General features: G+C 33.6%; 1 protein-coding gene across 1 annotated transcript; it reads left to right on the top strand.

Annotated features, from left to right (window-relative positions):
- Positions 1–7,536: 7,536 nt before the first annotated feature.
- Positions 7,537–18,877, top strand: LOC128552290 (uncharacterized). The gene is made up of 6 exons (XM_053533322.1): positions 7,537–7,767; positions 9,980–10,050; positions 11,089–11,433; positions 15,524–15,645; positions 16,174–16,411; positions 18,843–18,877. Exons 2-6 carry the CDS (start codon positions 9,990–9,992, stop codon positions 18,875–18,877), a joined length of 801 nt encoding a protein of 266 aa, XP_053389297.1. The 5' UTR covers positions 7,537–7,767; positions 9,980–9,989.
- Positions 18,878–19,516: the final 639 nt, after the last annotated feature.

The following is a 19,516-nucleotide window of genomic DNA, read 5'->3' as shown; positions in this document are numbered from 1 at the left end:
ATATCTTATTCTGAGGAATGTAAGGAAGCACGGAATTTCGGTGGTTCTACCCAGGTTCCGCTCGCGATGAAACATTGCACGGAGTAGCACCTTGGGTCTTCCTCCACTATCAAAGCTGGAAGGTCACCATATGACTAATAACTGTGTCGGTGCGACGTTAAACAAAACAAAATAAACATAAATAAATTATTCTGTAAAACTTAATTACATCAAATTACAAGGGCGTCAAACATATATCTATCATTTTAATGTACAACACCGATATCACTTTAAAAGAATTATTCATCTATCAAATTCATATTAGGACGGTAATGCTATTGTAGGCCTACTGCATTATATGCCTCGGTTTTGAAGACCCAAGATGCATGGCGTGTTTGAACTGTCCGTCAGTTGGCCAGTCCATCACACGTTCGTTTGTATTAAACTCCTCCTTTAGATTCCACCCAAACGAAATGAAACTTGGCATACATGAGATGAACACACGCATAATACCGGGACTTATATGTCCATTTACTTTTTTTCGGAGTCATGGCCCTTTATCCGACTTTGAAATATTACGTCTTCATCCAGATTGTGTACTCATCACCACCTGCAGTTTCTGTCAAAACTAAACATAGTATACATCATTTACATGAATGTTTACTAGCATTTTGGGCATGTACCATACAGTGTTTACATCATTCTTGTTTCTATCTATTGAACGTGTGTTTAGAAAGTGCAAGCATTTGGCGCATCAATTATTGTAGTCTCTCCCACTAGTTAATTGTTTTGCATCTAGTATTGTTCTTGTACCTTTACCAAGATTTTGCATTAATTTTAAAAAGATATCCAGCAAAGTACGTGACAAACATTTAGACCGTGATTGGTGACCTTTAATAGGATCGTTCTTTCATCAAAGTAATATAAAACTTCAAGAATATATATTTGGACAGGTCATTCAACATTATTCTGAAACATAAATTTGCTGGTACAAAAGGAAGTACAGCTTTTTATTGTTAATATTCTGTATAATGAATATGAGTTGGCCATTATTTCAATCCTTATGACGCATTTTAAAAAAGCAACCAAACAAACGAATATATATATATATATATGCTAGACTCGTTTCGTTAGTGGTAATAAAACGGCAACAACCCTCACGCAATCACACCGAGCCCTTTGACACTCTTAAAGTTATTAGGCCCCTAATAGTAATGTTTAAACAAGCAAATTCGATGAATTGGAATCCCCCGCCGAAAGGGTCAGAGTTGAGGAACGGCAAAAAATATATATCCAGCAAAAGTTAAGAATGTTACCAAGAAGCAAATAATTTCATTAGTCAAAATCAAATTAAAAGAAAATGAATGGTTTGTTTGGGTGGGGCTGGGAGGGGGGTGTGGGTGAGGATACAACAGTTTACATGTTGATTATAAATATTGATAGAAAATGAAAAATAAAAATAAAAAAATAAAAAAAAATGGTGGGGGGGGGGGGGGTGGGACCAAGGTAAGGTGGTGACCAGGTGTAGGTACACAACATCACATGTTTATAATAAATGTTCATGGAAAAGAATGAAAGAAGTTTAATGAAATTCTTCCAATTGGTTGGTTTGTTATGTACAGATCTGTGGATTTTTAAACAATTAAAGGGCAATAACTATATGGAAAATTGACTAATCGAAAAAAACCTTGAAGGGCATCGTCGCAGTATCTTGGTTCATGTCTGTTTCAAGTTTGACGAAATTCTACCTGCTAGTTACTGAGAAATGGCTGCAGACGGACATTTTTCATTAAATCAAGGGCAATAACTCTGACGGAAATTGACCTATCAAAAAAAAACTTGACGGCCATCAGCACAGTATCTTGGTTCATGTCTATTTCAAATTTGATGAAATTCTACCTGTTAGTTACTGAGAAATAGCTGCAGACGGACATTTTTTATTAAATCAAGGGCAATAACTCTGAGGGAAATTGACCAATCAAAAAAAAAAAAACTTGACGGGCATCATCTCAGTATGTTGGTTTATGTTTATTTCAAGTTTCATGAAATTCTACCAAGTAGTTACTGAGAAATGGCTGCGGACGGACGGACGGACGGACTGACGGACGGACAACGCCATTTCAATACCCCCCTCCCGATTTCATCGGCGGGGGATAAAAATGACATTTGCTTGGTATATTCTTACAGTTGACCGTGCTTCGCACTTATATGCAAATTTTTAAAAACTTTTATCGTGCCGTTTTTTATAAATTTTGTGTAATTTATGGTATTTCCTAAAGCTCAAGTAGAGACAAATTTCAAAGTGGTGGCCTTTATCCAAAACGTTTTCAGAGATTTTATTATTCCATTATTTTTTATGAAAGAATCATCAAACTATTGGTAAACAATCATAAAACTTAAAATGAAAACTGTCAATATCATTTTTTCTAGGGTGCCTTGAGTAAACGGATTTAATGAGACAGAATTCCAACTCCAATATTGAAAAATTATGGTCGAATCCTGCGGGTCTGTTTTGAATTTTGCTCACTTCATTCAAAAATAACCTTAGGGTAGAAGTAAAACCTACCTACATTTCTTCCAGAATATGTAATCTAAAGAATAAAGGCAAAATACCGCACTTTTACCGCATGTAACTCAGTATTTCTAAAGATGTCTAACTCTACCCCTTCTGTTTCAGAGGTAAAGTCACTTTTAACAGCAAGAAATCGCATATCAAATAATTTTTTTCCCATTTTTGTACAATAAATCAATAACAAGTCTTGAAAGAAGTAAAAACTTACTAGAAGAAAAGGAAAACAAAGGGAAAAAAATTTGGTCCCAGTAGGGCTTGAACCTACGCCCCCCTGAAAATTGCTGTCAAAGTAGGTTTATGGTAGGAATTGAATACTCTTCAAAAAGGAGGTACTCTATTATGCACCTAGAGCACAAAATTGGCGCAATTTCGTGACATACGTTGCATTTGTTACAAGCATAACTTCAAGTAACATAACGTAACATTAAGTAACATAAATAAAGATCATGTAATATCTTTTAATGCCCCACTTCTGATTGATTTAAGAAATAGACTACAAAAAGACGCTCCTTCTCAGACACGCGTAACATAAGTAACACACATGTAACATCCTTGTAACATCCTTGTTACATCTATATAACACTACTGAAGACGTATTTCGGCCAAATTTAAGAAATGAGGTGTAACATGTGTAACATTTTGAGTACAAATAGACGCCTCCTTTCAGACACATGTAACATAAGTAACAGCCATGTAACATCCTTGTTACCTCTATATAACATTAGTAAAGACGTGTTTCGACCACATTTAAAATATGAGGTGTAACATGCGTAACATTTTGACTACAAAAAGACGCCTCTTCTCAGACACATGTAACATAAGTAACATCCATGTAACATCCTTGTAACATCCTTGTTACATCTATATAACACTACTGAAGACGTATTTCGGTCAAATTTAAGAAATGAGGTGTAACATGTGTAACATTATAGCTACAAAAAGAGGCCTCTTCTTAAACACACGTAACATAAGTAACATACATGTAACATCCTTGTAACATTCTTGTTACATCTATATAACACTACTGAAGACGTATTTCGGCCAAATTTAAGAAATGAGGTGTAACATGTGTAACATTTTGACTACAAATAGACGCCTCTTTTCAGACACACGTAACATAAGTAACATCCATGTAACATCCTTGTAACATCGTTGTTACCTCTATACAGCATTAATAAAGACGTTTTTCGGCCAAATTTAAGAAATGAGGTGTAACATGTGTAACATTTTGACTACAAAAGGACGCTTCTTCTTAGACACGCGTAACATAGGTAACATACATGTAACATCATTGTAACATCTTTGTTACCTCTATACAACATTAATAAAGACGTTTTTCGGCCAAATTGAAGCAATGAGGTGTAACATGTGTAACATTTTGGCTACAAAATGACGCCTCTTCTCAGACACATGTAACATAAGTAACATCCATGTAACATCCTTGTAACATCCTTGTTACATCTATATAACACTACTTAAGACGTATTTCGACCAAATTTAAGAAATGAGGTGTAACATGTGTAACATTTTGACTAGAAAAAGACGCCTCTTCTCAGACACATGTAACATAAGTAACATCCATGTAACATCCTTGTAACATCCTTGTTACATCTATATAACACTACCTTCTTAAGACGTATTTCGACCAAATTTAAGAAATGAGGTGTAACATGTGTAACATTTTGACTACAAAAGGACGCTTCTTCGTAGACACGCGTAACATAAGTAACATACATGTTACATCATTGTAACATCCTTGTTACCTCTATATAACATTAATAAAGACGTTTTTCGACCAAATTTAAGCAATGAGGTGTAACATGTGTAACATTTTGGCTACAAAATGATGCCTCCTCTCAGACACATGTAACATAAGTAACATCCATGTAACATCCTTGTTACATCTATATAACACTACTTAAGACGTATTTCGGCCAAATTTAAGAAATGAGGTGTAACATGTGTAACATTTTGACTACAAATAGACGCCTCTTTTCAGACACATGTAACATAAGTAACATCTATGTAACATCCTTGTTACATCTATATAACACTACTTAAGACGTATTTCGGCCAAATTTAAGAAATGAGGTGTAACATGTGTAACATTTTGACTACAAATAGACGCCTCTTTTCAGACACCTGTAACATAAGTAACATCCATGTAACATCCTTGTAACATCGTTGTTACCTCTATATAGCATTAATAAAGACGTTTTTCGGCCAAATTTAAGCAATGAGGTGTAACATGTGTAACATTTTGGCTACAAAAAGACGCCTCTTCTTAGACACACGTAACATAAGTAACATACATGTAACATCCTTGTAACATCCTTGTTACATCTATATAACACTACCTTCTTAAGACGTATTTCGACCAAATTTAAGAAATGAGGTGTAACATGTGTAACATTTTGGCTACAAAAAGACGCCTCTTCTTAGACACACGTAACATAAGTAACATACATGTAACATCCTTGTAACATCCTTGTTACATCTATATAACACTACCTTCTTAAGACGTATTTCGACCAAATTTAAGAAATGAGGTGTAACATGTGTAACATTTTGACTACAAATAGACGCCTCTTTTCAGACACATGTAACATAAGTAACATCCATGTAACATCCTTGTAACATCTTTGTTACCTCTATATAGCATCAATAAAGACGTTTTTCGGCCAAATTTAAGAAATGAGGTGTAACATGTGTAACATTTTGACTAGAAAAAGACGCCTCTTCTCAGACACATGTAACATAAGTAACATCTATGTAACATCCTTGTAACATCCTTGTTACATCTATATAACACTACTTAAGACGTTTTTCGGCCAAATTTAAGAAATGAGGTGTAACATGTGTAACATTTTGACTACAAATAGACGCCTCTTTTCAGACACATGTAACATAAGTAACATCCATGTAACATCCTTGTAACATCTTTGTTACCTCTATATAGCATTAATAAAGACGTTTTTCGGCCAAATTTAAGAAATGAGGTGTAACATGTGTGACATTTTGACTACAAATAGACGCCTCTTTTCAGACACACGTAACATAAGTAACATCCATGTAACATCCTTGTAACATCGTTGTTACCTCTATACAGCATTAATAAATTCGTTTTTCGGCCAAATTAAAGCAATGAGGTGTAACATGTGTAACATTTTGGCTACAAAATGACGCCTCTTCTCAGACACATGTAACATAAGTAACATCCATGTAACATCCTTGTAACATCCTTGTTACATCTATATAACACTACCTTCTTAAGACGTATTTCGACCAAATTTAAGAAATGAGGTGTAACATGTGTAACATTTTGACTACAGAATGACGCCTCTTCTCAGACACACGTAACATAAGTAACATCCATGTAACATCCTTGTAACATTCTTGTTACATCTATATAACACTACCTACTTAAGACGTATTTCGACCAAGTTTAAGAAATGAGGTGTAACATGTGTAACATTTTGACTACAAAAGGACGCCTCTTCTTAGACACGCGTAACATAAGTAACATACATATAACATCTTTGTAACATCCTTGTTACCTCTATATAACATTAATAAAGACGTTTTTCGGCCAAATTTAAAATATGAGGTGTAACATGTGTAACATTTTGACTACAAAAAGCCGCCTCTTCTTAGACACGCGTAACGTAAGTAACATACATGTAACATCCTTGTAAGATCCTTGTTACATCTATATAACACTACTGAAGACGTTTTTCGGCCAAATTTAAGAAATGAGCTGTAACATGTGTAACAGTTTGGCTACAAAAAGACGTTTGGTTGCGTTCTACGCTTCAAAAAGGTCTTCTTATTACCTCAGTCACACATACGGCGCAGATAGCTACGCCTAGCCACGGGTAGAAACGTAGTAATCCGTATCGATCCGTACCTGAACCGTGTGGATTGGTACGGAATGATACGGATTACAACTTTAAGGTACGAGGGGTGTTTCATAAATAATGCAACTCATCGTGTTATTATACTTTTATTCAATGATTTACAACAAAATTTATTTCATTCCTTCGAACTATTCTCCTCTCGACTTCACACACAAGTTTAGTCTTTTTATCCAGTTATGGAAGCAGTTTTGGTAGTCTTCAATAGGTATAAGTCTCATATACGAGTCCGACTAGTTCAATTACAAGCATCTTAATGTTAATGAAACACTAAATACATTTGGCAAATATAAAAAAGTTTTGTATCCTAGTAGTAGTATCATATAGATAAATTCAATTGGCTAAGATATCAATATTTACATCTCCCAGAAGTCATTACAAATATTTCCTATTGGGGTTACCTCAAATTTGAATCAATCATCAAAATTTCATTTGATGGAATATAAAACAAAATAGATAAAGTAGTAAAATACTATAGACTGTTCAGAAGACAATATAATATTACCAGTCTCGGCTCAAAGCGAACGTACAAATAGGTGAATGGAATCCTATAAATGTAATTCGCTCAAATGAAATTAAACTAATTAGGTGTAAAACAACGCCCGTGTCCTATATTTCTGTTGCAGTATTCCAAAATTATATGTACGTAGTCATTTGACGGGATACAGTATAACCTAGATTGAAAAATTTCCAGCGGATACATGTGCACTAGAAAATCAGTACATTCTGTGTTTCTTGATTGAAAAGTTGCACGAAAAAACGGGCGAAAATAATTATCCCACCGGAACAGAATAAATGTAATTATTACACATATGCATGCTACACATTAGTTCAATATTTGTATTAATTAAGTTTCGGGAAAAAAATAGACGGAAATAATTTCAGACGTGAATATATGTACATTAAAACCAAGATGCGCAACAATTACGAAAACAATTTAAAAGATCAGATATTAATTGTGCGCAACGAAGGCCAAGTCATCCTCCCGTTAATGACTGAATGATACGAACGCTTCAAGTAAGCACTAAAATAACGACGACTGGGCAATAGTCGTTACGTTCTAGAATGCTTCTAATAATTTAAAAAGTTTTAAACAAATCAATGATGTTTAAAGTACGGCATAAATAACGGACTGTAACTTATGTAGTTGTGTGACTTGTGGCAGATTAAACCAGTCTTTATTAGATATCATTAAAATCTTATGGATACAATAAACAGTATGCACCAGGGATTTAAGATTGTTTATGAATTGTTTTAATTGTCAATATCTATTGTTTGAATGGGATATATAAAGATATAAAGGTAGTACAAAAGGTGTATGTTTTTATATTCAATTTGATAAAACGGCATTCAAAAGTCGTAAGACATTACTCCCTTTTTTTACTTACATTTTAGGAATTAAACGTTATATCTTATTATGCTCATGATCATGTAAATTAGGTTCAGTCATGTTTCTGAATAATGATTTGGGGGTTAGACATGGCGGGGAGGGGAATATATAATTGCCTTCGTCCGTCCGTCCTTCAGTTTTCGTCTGTCTACGCGTCACAGTGTTGAGACGCATGTTGATATAAAATATATATATATGCATTAATGCATCCTAGAGACATAAATGTTTTTTAAAAAATGATAATAATGAGGATACACACGTGCGGTTTTGTTTGTGATTTCACAGCCAGGGCATCTGAATTAGAATTTTCAAACATGTTCAAAAAGGACCAACAGAAATGAACGATTTTCTGGAAATGTTTTTACATTTTACACCTAGGGTTTATGCTTTTACTCGGCAAAAACAGAGTTATGACCCTTGAATTAGTATTGTCATATTGTTATTGTTTAACGAGGTACTTAGAACGCATTTTATCCAGCTACATGTATTTGAAGTAACATAGGAATGTTTATCACCACATTATGGTGGCTGATTTCTGCCGACTTCGCATTTACGCAAGTCGAGATTTTTTTTATTTTGGCGTAGTGTCGCCTCTTCGCTTTGTCGCGGGCGCCAGGACAAAAAAGGCGAGATTGGGAACATGGCAAGCGAAAACCCACAACGGGAAAAGGCGAAATAGCGAGAATTTTAAATAGCATTAAAAATCTCGCCTTGTCGCTTTGTCACCCTGGACAAAGCGAAAAGGAGACAACCCAGAAATTTCGCAGTTTCGCTATGTCGCCTTCTTGTAGCACATGTGTTGTATAAAATATGCTATCGTTTGGGATAATTTTAACCGGAGTATCCAGGTATTAACACCGGGTGCATGGTTCTTGCAACTGTCACATCTCTTAACAATGGTGTGCGCATGCGCTAGAGGAAGGCGACAAAGCGAAGGAAGGCTTCAGTTTCATTATCTACTTTCTTATTATTCAACTTTGCTTTTCAAAGGCCTAAACTGACCCACATGACCACATTACCTCATTTCGAAATACACATTGTAGGATTATTGTCAGATGACCATCTTCTAATACACATTATATTAACTTATAATGCTAACCAAGTGCACATTCAAGCCAACATTGGAGAAAGGGATGAGAAATATATCTAAATTGTAAGAAGTTAATATGGATTTGTTTGTACACATCAATCACACGAACTCCTAAACAAATAACAACGTCGCAGTACTCAGAAAATTATTATCTTTTCTCTTTTCAACACATTATTTTCACCAAGCCAATGTAAATTTAGAGAAGTCTTGCTAATATGAAAGCATTTTGCCCTTTTTTAAACTGTGGATTATGCAATTATATATAGTAGTATATTGCCACATTACAAATCCAAATTGACTATTTTTGATGGAGCGGCCATTTTTATGCTTTCCTCAAAAATGCTATACTAGTGTGAGTTAGTAAGTACACATAAGCGGTCTATGACTATTGTTCTAAAGTTTGATAACCTTTATGTCTATGACCTTTTTCCTCTGATTCATGTGGGGAAGTTGGTAGTTACTTGCGGAGAACAGGTTTGTACTGGTACAGAATCCAGGAACACTGGTTAGGGTAACTGCCCGCCGTTATATGACTGAAATACTGTTGAAAAACGGCGTTAAACCCAAAACAAACAAACAAAACCTTTTTTCCTATGCAAGTCCAAGAGTACGATGACAGAACGTATTAGGTATTGTAGTGTCCATAATTGCTACCTTACTTTTGTGTTCCTATCATGTTATTTCATGTGTTGTTTCTTTCACATAGTTGTTTGATAAGAACATTTTGTCATTAAATAATTTACAATATAACATACATTTATAAATTTTGGTATACTATTAAATATAGATATTGATAGATATTATAGTCCAGATAGTAACAGTTTTAAAGAAATTCTATGCAGAGAGCATATTGTCGAATTTATGCATTCATTTGTTTTCATTCCTTTTCTAATTTTATATGATATAATGTTTCGCATTGCATTACTGTTTCTCTTCATCTTTTTGACGGCAAAAATGATTTCTTCAGGTATCCGGAAGGCTTTGGAGAATTACTGATAAAATACTACTAAAATATTGTATATTTTCTCTTGTAGGTAACTAAATATGGAGATATTATTGATGTTTCAAGCTACGTTCCTTCTTTCATGTATGGTTTTAAACACAGGTAAGAGAAAATTTGAAGTGTGCATATACGTAAGAAATAGAGCTCTTAAAGCGCTTTTCACGGATCCTTAATATCGGGAGGTGCCAATTAAAGATTCAAAGCAGGAGTTGCGTCTTCTTGATTTATTGACTTTATATGATTGTATGTGTTCTTTGTAGTATTAAACTCTTGAGTTCATATGAGTTCATAATCTTTCATTTTTAGGCAGTTTGAGGGCTACATATGTACAAGTAAGGTAACAGATAAAGCACATACGGATTAAATAAAATTCTAGTAGAAGCAGTCAGTTTTGACTATCAATATCTAAACCGTTACAAAGAAGATGAAAAGCGCTAGAATACTGTCAAATTTCCAAACGGTGGAAAATGCAGCACGCAATTCCAAGCAATAGACGTTCTCTATAGATGTCGATGAAATAATTGTTCAACTTTTTCAACACAGCATATAAATGAAATTCAGTCATAATAGATTGCATGACTTCAAGCATCTGTGCGCCCGGCATTTAATTATCATTGTTATGATTCGTATCTTATACATTTAGTTCACAAGTTAATAAACCGCATTATCCTGCTTATATGATGCTTTCTACAGTAAATGCCATATATAAATCAAGTTCTACGAAGCTGATTGAAATTATTTTGTGTGCAATTATTTTTGCGTTATACTTAATCATAAGCTGGAAAGCATTTTCATCCAGCAGAGAACAATTATCCCTAGACAAACCAGGTTGGTTATCCATTGGTTAATGCTGTATCAGTTAACAAAACCGTTGTCATTTATTTGTTGTCTGTTATACTTTCCCGTTTTCTGAACCCTGGTTTTTTTTTTACGTTATACATAACGTTTAGAAATTACTAACAGAGTAACAAACGTACAGAACTGATATTTATAACATAAATGCAGTGGCTGAAAGGATTTCTTTAAGTACGGTGATTTTGTTTTTTAATTCTATCAATTTTCTTATAGTAAGTGAACCTCAAGCTAAGATACATTTCTTTTATATTTACATTGCTATGTTTCTGTTATCTTTCATTCCAGGTGCGGAACTTTCTCTTAGTGTTATTAGCCCTCTTGGTGAATCAACAATAAATGATCTTGATATACCCACGGACTTTGAGTGCAATGCCGAAATCACTTTGTTATGTGAAATTAAACCATATAAAGACGCCGTGACTTGGCAAATAAATGGGGAAACATACGCAGTATGCATTTTCCAGAACTGTGTCACCTACCCACCCTTTCCAGAAAACCACATTTTTGCTATGGACGTGGCAAGCGGAGTTTTCAATTTAACTGTGGATCCGGTTACCAATTCCACAAACTACAATATTTACAAATGCGATGATGGCATTACTGCAAGATCAGTTGAAGCACAAGTGAAAGGTAATTAAGTAGTAACAAGCTATATACAACAAGTGTTTACGTCTGTATCATATTAATATGACGTACAAGTGTTTATGAAAATTCATATGCAATACTAGGTATGTAGTTTTATAATGTTTAGAAAGTAGTTATTTGAAGGTATTCTTATCATAGAGCTGATAACTACAAAAAGTCTAATGGTAGTGGTGGAAATACAAAAAAAAAACAAACAAAAATAAAAAAAAAAAAACGTTTTACCAATCATTATTAAATTCTGATTAAGACTTAAAGGTTTGGGTAACCCCTTGTATCCTAAAACTTTTAACGTGCCTTATACGCCATTCACAGAAGTGCTCCTGCTGAGCTTTTAAGATGTTAGATAACCGTCGTCCATCGCCAATCATCCATCTTATTTCACACCTAAATATTTTAACCAGTTGGAAGCTTTTCTTTCTATCACGTGACAATACAATAGGAACTAGTATTGTACTGTGTGTCACATATTCTTAAGTATATATTGTGTCATCCGAAATCTACAATCCTAAAACTCTATAATTTTTCATTTTGGACTCCAGTTCAAAAATTCATATCTTTTTCATATCGAATGGGACAAAAGTCTTCCGATTCATTATAAGGACACATTTGAAATTCCCTTGTATAAAGCGGCAGCACACAAATGTAAACTCTTTGCCTTTGACTTATTGGGATAAGATCTACATTGCTGACCTGGCATTAAAATAAATTGCTAACAGTGCATTATAACAACAAGCTATCTTTAAACAAAGTAATGAGTAAGTATGCTACACGTCGGTTCATCATGGGGAACATTTGTGCCAAGTAATATTAAAATCCCTTCATAAATGACAGAGTTATAGACCGAAAAGAAAAAAGACCTGCTGATCTTTGACTCCCAATTGTGACATTGACCTTTAAGCGAGGCGTTCGGGATTTGCGCGTGACACGTTGTCTTATTATGAGATATGTTTGTGCCAAGTGATATTAAAATCCCTTAATGAATTGCAGAGTTATGGACCGGATACAAAACTGACCCTGTTCATGCCATGTTAACATTTGACTGCCAAGTGTGCATTTGACCTTCGTGCTAGAGGTCTAAAAGTTGTACATGACACATTATCTAATACTGAGGTATATTTTTGCTAAGTTATACTAAAACCCGTTCATGGATGGCAGAATTGTGGACTGGACAGGAAAAAAGCCCTGTGGATATTTGACCTTGACCTTTGAGCTAGATGTCGGGGATTGGTGCATGATACGTCGTCTCAACTTGGTGAACATTTGTGCAATGTAATATTGAAATCCCTTCATATATGACACAGTTATGGACTGAACATGGACTGAATGACGGAGGGAAAAGTGAATTCCTATAGTCTCCGAAACTGGTTTTCAACCAGTAGAGGACTAATAAAAAAAATAATGGTTTGAATAACTTATTTGTTACGAGTACATACGAAAGTGAAAGCAAGATAAAGGAGAAAGCAACAACGATGGGCATTTTCGAAAATCGTTTTATTGTGATACTTAGTAGGCCACCTTGTAATGAATGTAATGTGACAGTATGTATTTGTCAGAAAACTGCTGGCAGAATTTTTAAATAATTTCACTGATATATCTTGTGTGGCAGTCTACAAAAATTGCTTTTAAATAGGGTGAATAATAAATTTGAAAAATGACCCTTTCTTGTTAATTGTAGGATTAATGTTTACTTAATTCCTGAAATGCACTTTGGACCGCTTACGTAAAAATCAAGGAAACATTTTTTTTCAAAAGTTGCTCGTTTACGATCAGATGGATGTTCCAACAATGTGTCCGATGGCATCATTTCGTACGGTTTGTCATAATGGTCCTACCTACCGTATTCAGATGTCGTCAGATCTAAAATGAAATAAAATAAAATTCTAATGACTGCTTTTTATGAACCACACACAGACTATGATATCTTTGAATATTTTTTTTGTTGTTCAAGTGCATCTGATTGACTTCACTTTAAATCTGGAAGAGCATCAAAATACGAGTAAACGAAAATCTTTAGTTAATTTCTTCATTTGAACTTAACAGGATTAACTTGCACTTAAAGGCCGGAAGTGTTAAAACTAAATCTCTTTTAATTTTCTCTTTATGAACTGGATAGATTACCGTCACACCAGCGCAGTATTTAGTTCCAGCTGACTTCTTTTTTCATTATTCTTTTCACTACTTCCTTTCATGATACAGTGTGTTTTGACATATATTCAAGCCTGACAAATATTAAAAGTCTCGGGGCCAAGGCGAGTTAGCGACTTAGGATCTTTATTGCCCTCTCGTTTATTGATAGATTTTCTAAACTTAATTCTAACTTATACAAGAACCAACGAAAAGTTCAAACAAACTCTGCATGCATCTAGTCATTGTCATAGATGTATCGACTAGACAGAAGTAACGTTTCAGTTTTCGAAAACAAACAACATTTACAATAATCTGACTTATAACCAGGCAACTACCTTTCACCGAATGCGGATCAACTGATACAAATTTCGCTTGATAACCATATTGTCCTGCGTAATATACTAATTTTACACAAATTTTACTGTTTAAAGACACTGATTCTGGTATGCCTGGTATGTGGACTATGGAGATGATAAGGTCTGCGTATTGGCGATAAGGGCCAGTACACAAGTCAGGACCATTGGTAGACTTGCTTCTGTTTATCATAATAAGCTACTGTATAGCTACTGTGCAGTAAATAAATTGCAGGTGATATTTCTCACCTTTATAGCAAATCAGTTCTCACCTTTATAAGGAGTTTAGAAAGCTTGATTGAATTAGGGCTAAATAAACAAAGTGATAAGATACAACAGTGTTTTATCATATTTTTAATAAAGTAAGTTTTTTAACAATTGCATCTCATTATTGCTGTTTTTATTATCAAAAATATAAAAAATGCATTCAGGCACATAGCTTTTAGAAGTAATAAATTATTGTGTATTTTGAACAATGATATATCTTTATTGCTGGATTTTATTATACATAAAAGAAAGTTAACATTATTTAGACAACGCAAGAGGAATTAAGCATTTTTAATATATAACATCCTTCTGTCTATATACCTTCTTTATCTATTAAAAATGCAACTGAACGCTTCTTTAATTTCTAATAAAATCCAGCAATTCTTTTTTTTTTATTTGGTTACTTTTGATAAAAAGATCATAATCATTGAATAAACAAACTTGTAATTTCTCTTATTAAGTTTTGAATAATTATTTTATAGTGAGAAATGCTTTGCTATAAGAGTAATAATTTAATTGGCCAGGACATTACTCAACATGACTGAGCAATCAAAATTAGTATCTTATCAATTAAAATAATTTTGTGTACATGCTGAAAAAAGACTAAAAAAACAAAAGCATTTCAATTAATGAAATGCAAAACACAGGAAATAACCAATTTACCTGTAGGCAATAAAATTTATGATTCTCTGACAATAATTAGGCTACATGTCAAGTCTACAGGGGTTTTATGGACCCTTATCAGACTGGACCAGACAGGATCTTGTATACTGGGGATTAAAAAGTCTGGTATTTGGGGGGGGGGTCACTTATATAGGAGATTTTCTTTGCCTTTAACCCTTTCCAAAACGACCTGTTTCAGTCTGGCATCGCCATGTGTGTTTTGTCGTCTTCATTTTGATCAATCTGATAAACTTTTAGGTAAGAGGATTTCCCTTTAAATCTCGAACAGGTTGAGACTTGGTCATCTGGGTTATAAACTAAACATCTGGATATTTTTCTGTTTACAATGTAAGACTCTGTTGTAACCGAGTCACTTGTTCAAAAATTAAATATTTCTAAGAGTTGAAATACATGTTCAAATATTTTTTGGTGTTTGAATTGATAGGTATTATACGACGAATGCAGGTACATGAAGTATAATGGTACAAGTCTTGCACAGAAAACATAAGTCAAAGTTTGAAATCATTCAAACGACACAGTCGAAAAACCTGTAACAATACTAAACCTTTACTCGATTTTTTTTTTTTTTTTTTTTGAAGGGGGGAGGGGGTTGATTTATCGATACTTTAAAAAAAATAGATGACTATTTTGTCTTACAATTTTAGTATACCTTAACAATGAGACTTTAACAATGGATATAACTGCTGAAGATCGAATTACAGTAACAACTGGATGTGTCTATCCGAATGGAATTGAAAATGTAACATTTGAATGGTACATATCTAAGGTAATCATTCAATATTGTTAAATAAAATGAATTTAAGTAGCTATTTTCATATCTTATATTTTATAACGTTGAATTAAATATCAAACATTTTCGTGAACAATTTCTAAAAAAATATATACTTGAATTTGCCATATACGGTACATTTCAGGCGGGATATCTTTAGTTTGTATATTAAGTTTATTTCTATAAACTTCTTCATGCATCTCATGAATAACTTGAGGTATCTTAACCAAAAGTTTAGGCACGTCCATCCTAAGACAATAAAATCTGTCTGAAAGTCTCAACTTTGTTCCGCTTGACCTCTTTAAAATGCCACTTGAACTAACATCAGAAACAACTTCGAACTATTGTCAGAAGCATCATTGCATAGACCTTATACATAAATAAATAGGCATTAAAGTATTGGCATTGATTATTTTAATTATTAATTTTTGACACTTCTAACTTGGTTTATACAGAATAAGAATTTGATATGTAAATCATTACAAATGTATTAAGATAACTTGATCATTTTCCTACAATTTACAGTATACCACAACTCTAGAGCTAGAGCCATTTACATCAATAAAGAATGAAAGCACAGTAATTTTTGATTGTACAGAAACGTCAAGTTGCACAGCATCACATTTCAACAACACTGTGGTATTTGATGTTTTCGATGATGGGGAAGAGTATTATATGTATGTTATCGTTAAGCACAACGATGTCCAAAATAGACCCTTTGCAGTACAATCTACTGGAAGACGTTATAAAGTCAAGGTCAAGGGTAGGTCAACTTTTATACGTTTCACCTTAAACGTTCCGGTCTCAAGCAAAATATTATCATTTTTAAACGGAAAAAATGTGTTCCTACCGACATAGATAAATTCATATAAAATTGTTATTACATTACCATGATATAAAACACATTCGGCTTATTCTTTCTGTCTCACACGTGTGTGAAAATAGTAAGTAATACATAGTTATGTCTAGGTATTTAAATTAAAACAATCGTTTTATAGTTTTGGAATACAAATGTCACTAAACTACACAACTTAATTTTTCATTGAAAAAAAATGAAACTTCATGGCCCTTTATATAAACGGCCTGTCATTAATATGTGCTTTATGACTGGTCTATATTTAACACATGTTTGCCTTGCTAATAATACAAAATATTCAAAATTAATATCTGATGTCATGTAATATGGCTTTCCGGCCAGTAGTCAGTACCGCTCAACTATTGACCGGAAAGCCATTCAAGAAATGTATACAAACGTCTGTGTATGACCGTTTTTTGTTTGTTATTTTAAAGCTGGTCTTGAAAATGTATCTAGTTTGCTCTTAATATTCCGCAGGTCACAGATTTTGTCCAAACCTAAAAAATGGACAGAATGTTTGCCTTTCAAAACATATTAAATTTTGTTATATATATTAATTTCGGTATTGGGTCAACTGGTGTAAAAACTATATCAAAAAGTTAAATCGTAGATTAAAAGGTTAAAATCTAGAGGCCACATTTTCTTCCAGGGAAACGGGAAACTTAAAGTCACACTTTGTTTTTTTAACTAGACGTCTGTTCATACGCTACAGGTGACCCAAAATCATGTAAAAGTACACGATTGCATGACGCTAAGTGAAAAATTTCAGATATATGTAAACAAATAATTTAAGCACTTTACGTGTATTTTTTCACAAGGTGAATGACCATAAACTTGGCCTAGCTGAGTGAAATCGCAAATTTAATATCAGGTACACAGCTTCACATTGTACACTTGTCACATTGCTCTAATGTTTTATGACACGAGGTCAAGTACATTTTGAAATACATGGGACATTTTTGCCAAAGTCAAGTGCCATTTCACTGCTCTTGCAAATATCACATGCTAGATAATATTTCTACTTTTTAAAATTGAACAACACAAATTTCTAAGCACGTTGTGGTATTTTTCACTAAATCAATGACAATGTCTTTGGTTTTGTTGTCGATGAGTGAAATCCTAAACAGAACACTAGGTGTTCAAGATCACATGCTATATAACAATTTCCTAATGTTTTTAGAATCTAAGTCAAATACTACTGAGATATATGCGACACAAATCAAGGGTCAATAACTATTGCCTTGCTTTGTGAGATCCAAATTAAAACACAGCACGAATAAGGACGGACGGGCGGTTGGACGGACGGACGGACGGGTGGACAAGAGCAACTCTAAGAGCCTCCACCATTTTGAAAGTGGGTGCTGGGGAACTTAAATTAAGGTCAAGTTTAAATGTGAGCCATATTACTTTAAGTTATGTGCAACGATAGAAAAGACCTTTTTTAATATGTTTTTGTACACAAATGTAGACCAAATGTAAAAAAGGATTATATTAGATAAAAATATATATCAAAACGTCTGAATACAATTTAGGTTTAAAACTCGGTCATCTGGCCTAAAGTACTTTGATGAAAATAATACAGAGGAATAAAAATAATATTTGCTTGTAATATAATTCAAGATTTGGGTTGCTGATGAATGTTTTTAATCTGTACCAAATGATCATTTACATTTATTTGTGTTCCTGGGTTCTTAACAATTGTTACATTTTAATTCAATGTAATTCTAAAATCTGATTTACCTATCTTTGGTGCCCAACCAAAACAGCGTAATTTTAGCACAAGTTTGAATATTATAAATATTTTGCCTTAGGAATAATATAAATATATATATATGGACTATTGCATCAAATATTTGCATTGACAATAATATATATTGCCGGAATTCATTAAAAAAAAGTTATCAAAGTTTTTAACATTACTTTTATTAACTTCCTTTGTTTATGTTACTAATATAGATTGACAATAAATGAATTCCGAAGCTATATGTTATTTAAAACTTGCCTTTTGCTTCAAATAGTTGCAATATCCATCAAGTGCAAATGTAAAATTACTACTTAAATTGAAATCAAGATAAATACTTTTACATTAAAGGGAGGTTATTGTAGAATTTTATACAAAGTATTTGGATATACAATTCGCCTGTCGTAACAACCATTTTTCACTTTTTGAGAAAATCGAAGTTAAAATTTCAACTCGCTAAAACTTTTTTGTTATAAAAGCTTTTATTGAAAACTCCGAAACAGCTAAACTTTAATTATATTATAGGTATCGTCTAGCCTTTTAAATTCTCTTCAGCGTTTGTTGTTCAGTCAAACAATTTGATTTAATTGTTTGTAGGTTGGACATTTTCTCATAGTGAGTGTTCAGTATGATTTGGACTTACGACATTTTAATTTTTAATGCAGATCCCAAGTTTTGGACATACGACTTCAGATTTAGCATTTTTATCAAGAGGCAACATTTTGTTACTTAATTGGCTGGTTGTGACAACTTTCTGTTACCTTATTGGCTGATTGAGATAAGAAATACTGTTTCGGAAAAGGTTGTTAAAATATGGAGATACGACATTTTGCTATTTTCAGTACGTGAATACTAGAACACCTAGGTAAGAAAGGGGTGTGTCAGGACATAAGGCATTTCTGATCTGATTCAGCAGCACCAAAATCTCAATTTTGAAAAAATGGAGATACGACAAAGCGTTTTTAGCAGGCGATTTTTACTATGACTCTATTATCTCGTGTTATTGGTACTGTTTAGTTTTTCAGCATGACTATTTCGGCCTGGGAGGTTTCAATACTCCCGCTTTCACAGCCTTGGGTATTGTTTAATCACTCCTTAGATATGGTGCCTGCTTTTTAATTTTATCTTTTGACAGTTTCTGTGATATGCAGGCTCCATAACCTCAGATCCCCTTTTTAAATTCCCGCTTGTTCATTTCTGTCCATTGTTGTTTCGTTTGGGGCAAACCCATTACTTTATCTTGGGACCAAACGCCGCTTTCATGGAATTAC

This window comes from Mercenaria mercenaria, unplaced genomic scaffold, assembly GCF_021730395.1.
Source record: "Mercenaria mercenaria strain notata unplaced genomic scaffold, MADL_Memer_1 contig_2240, whole genome shotgun sequence".
Lineage (NCBI taxonomy): Eukaryota > Metazoa > Mollusca > Bivalvia > Venerida > Veneridae > Mercenaria > Mercenaria mercenaria.
This window is presented reverse-complemented; position numbering and strand designations above follow the sequence as displayed.

Bases quoted from the DNA above. Each gene is read 5' to 3' on its own strand.
- LOC128552290 (XM_053533322.1), top strand. From the start codon at position 9,990: ATGGAGATATTATTGATGTTTCAAGCTACGTTCCTTCTTTCATGTATG. The intron at 15,646-16,173 runs GTAATCATTCAA...TACAATTTACAG, and splicing joins TTGAATGGTACATATCTAAG to TATACCACAACTCTAGAGCT. The intron at 16,412-18,842 runs GTAGGTCAACTT...AATTGTTTGTAG, and splicing joins TTATAAAGTCAAGGTCAAGG to GTTGGACATTTTCTCATAGT.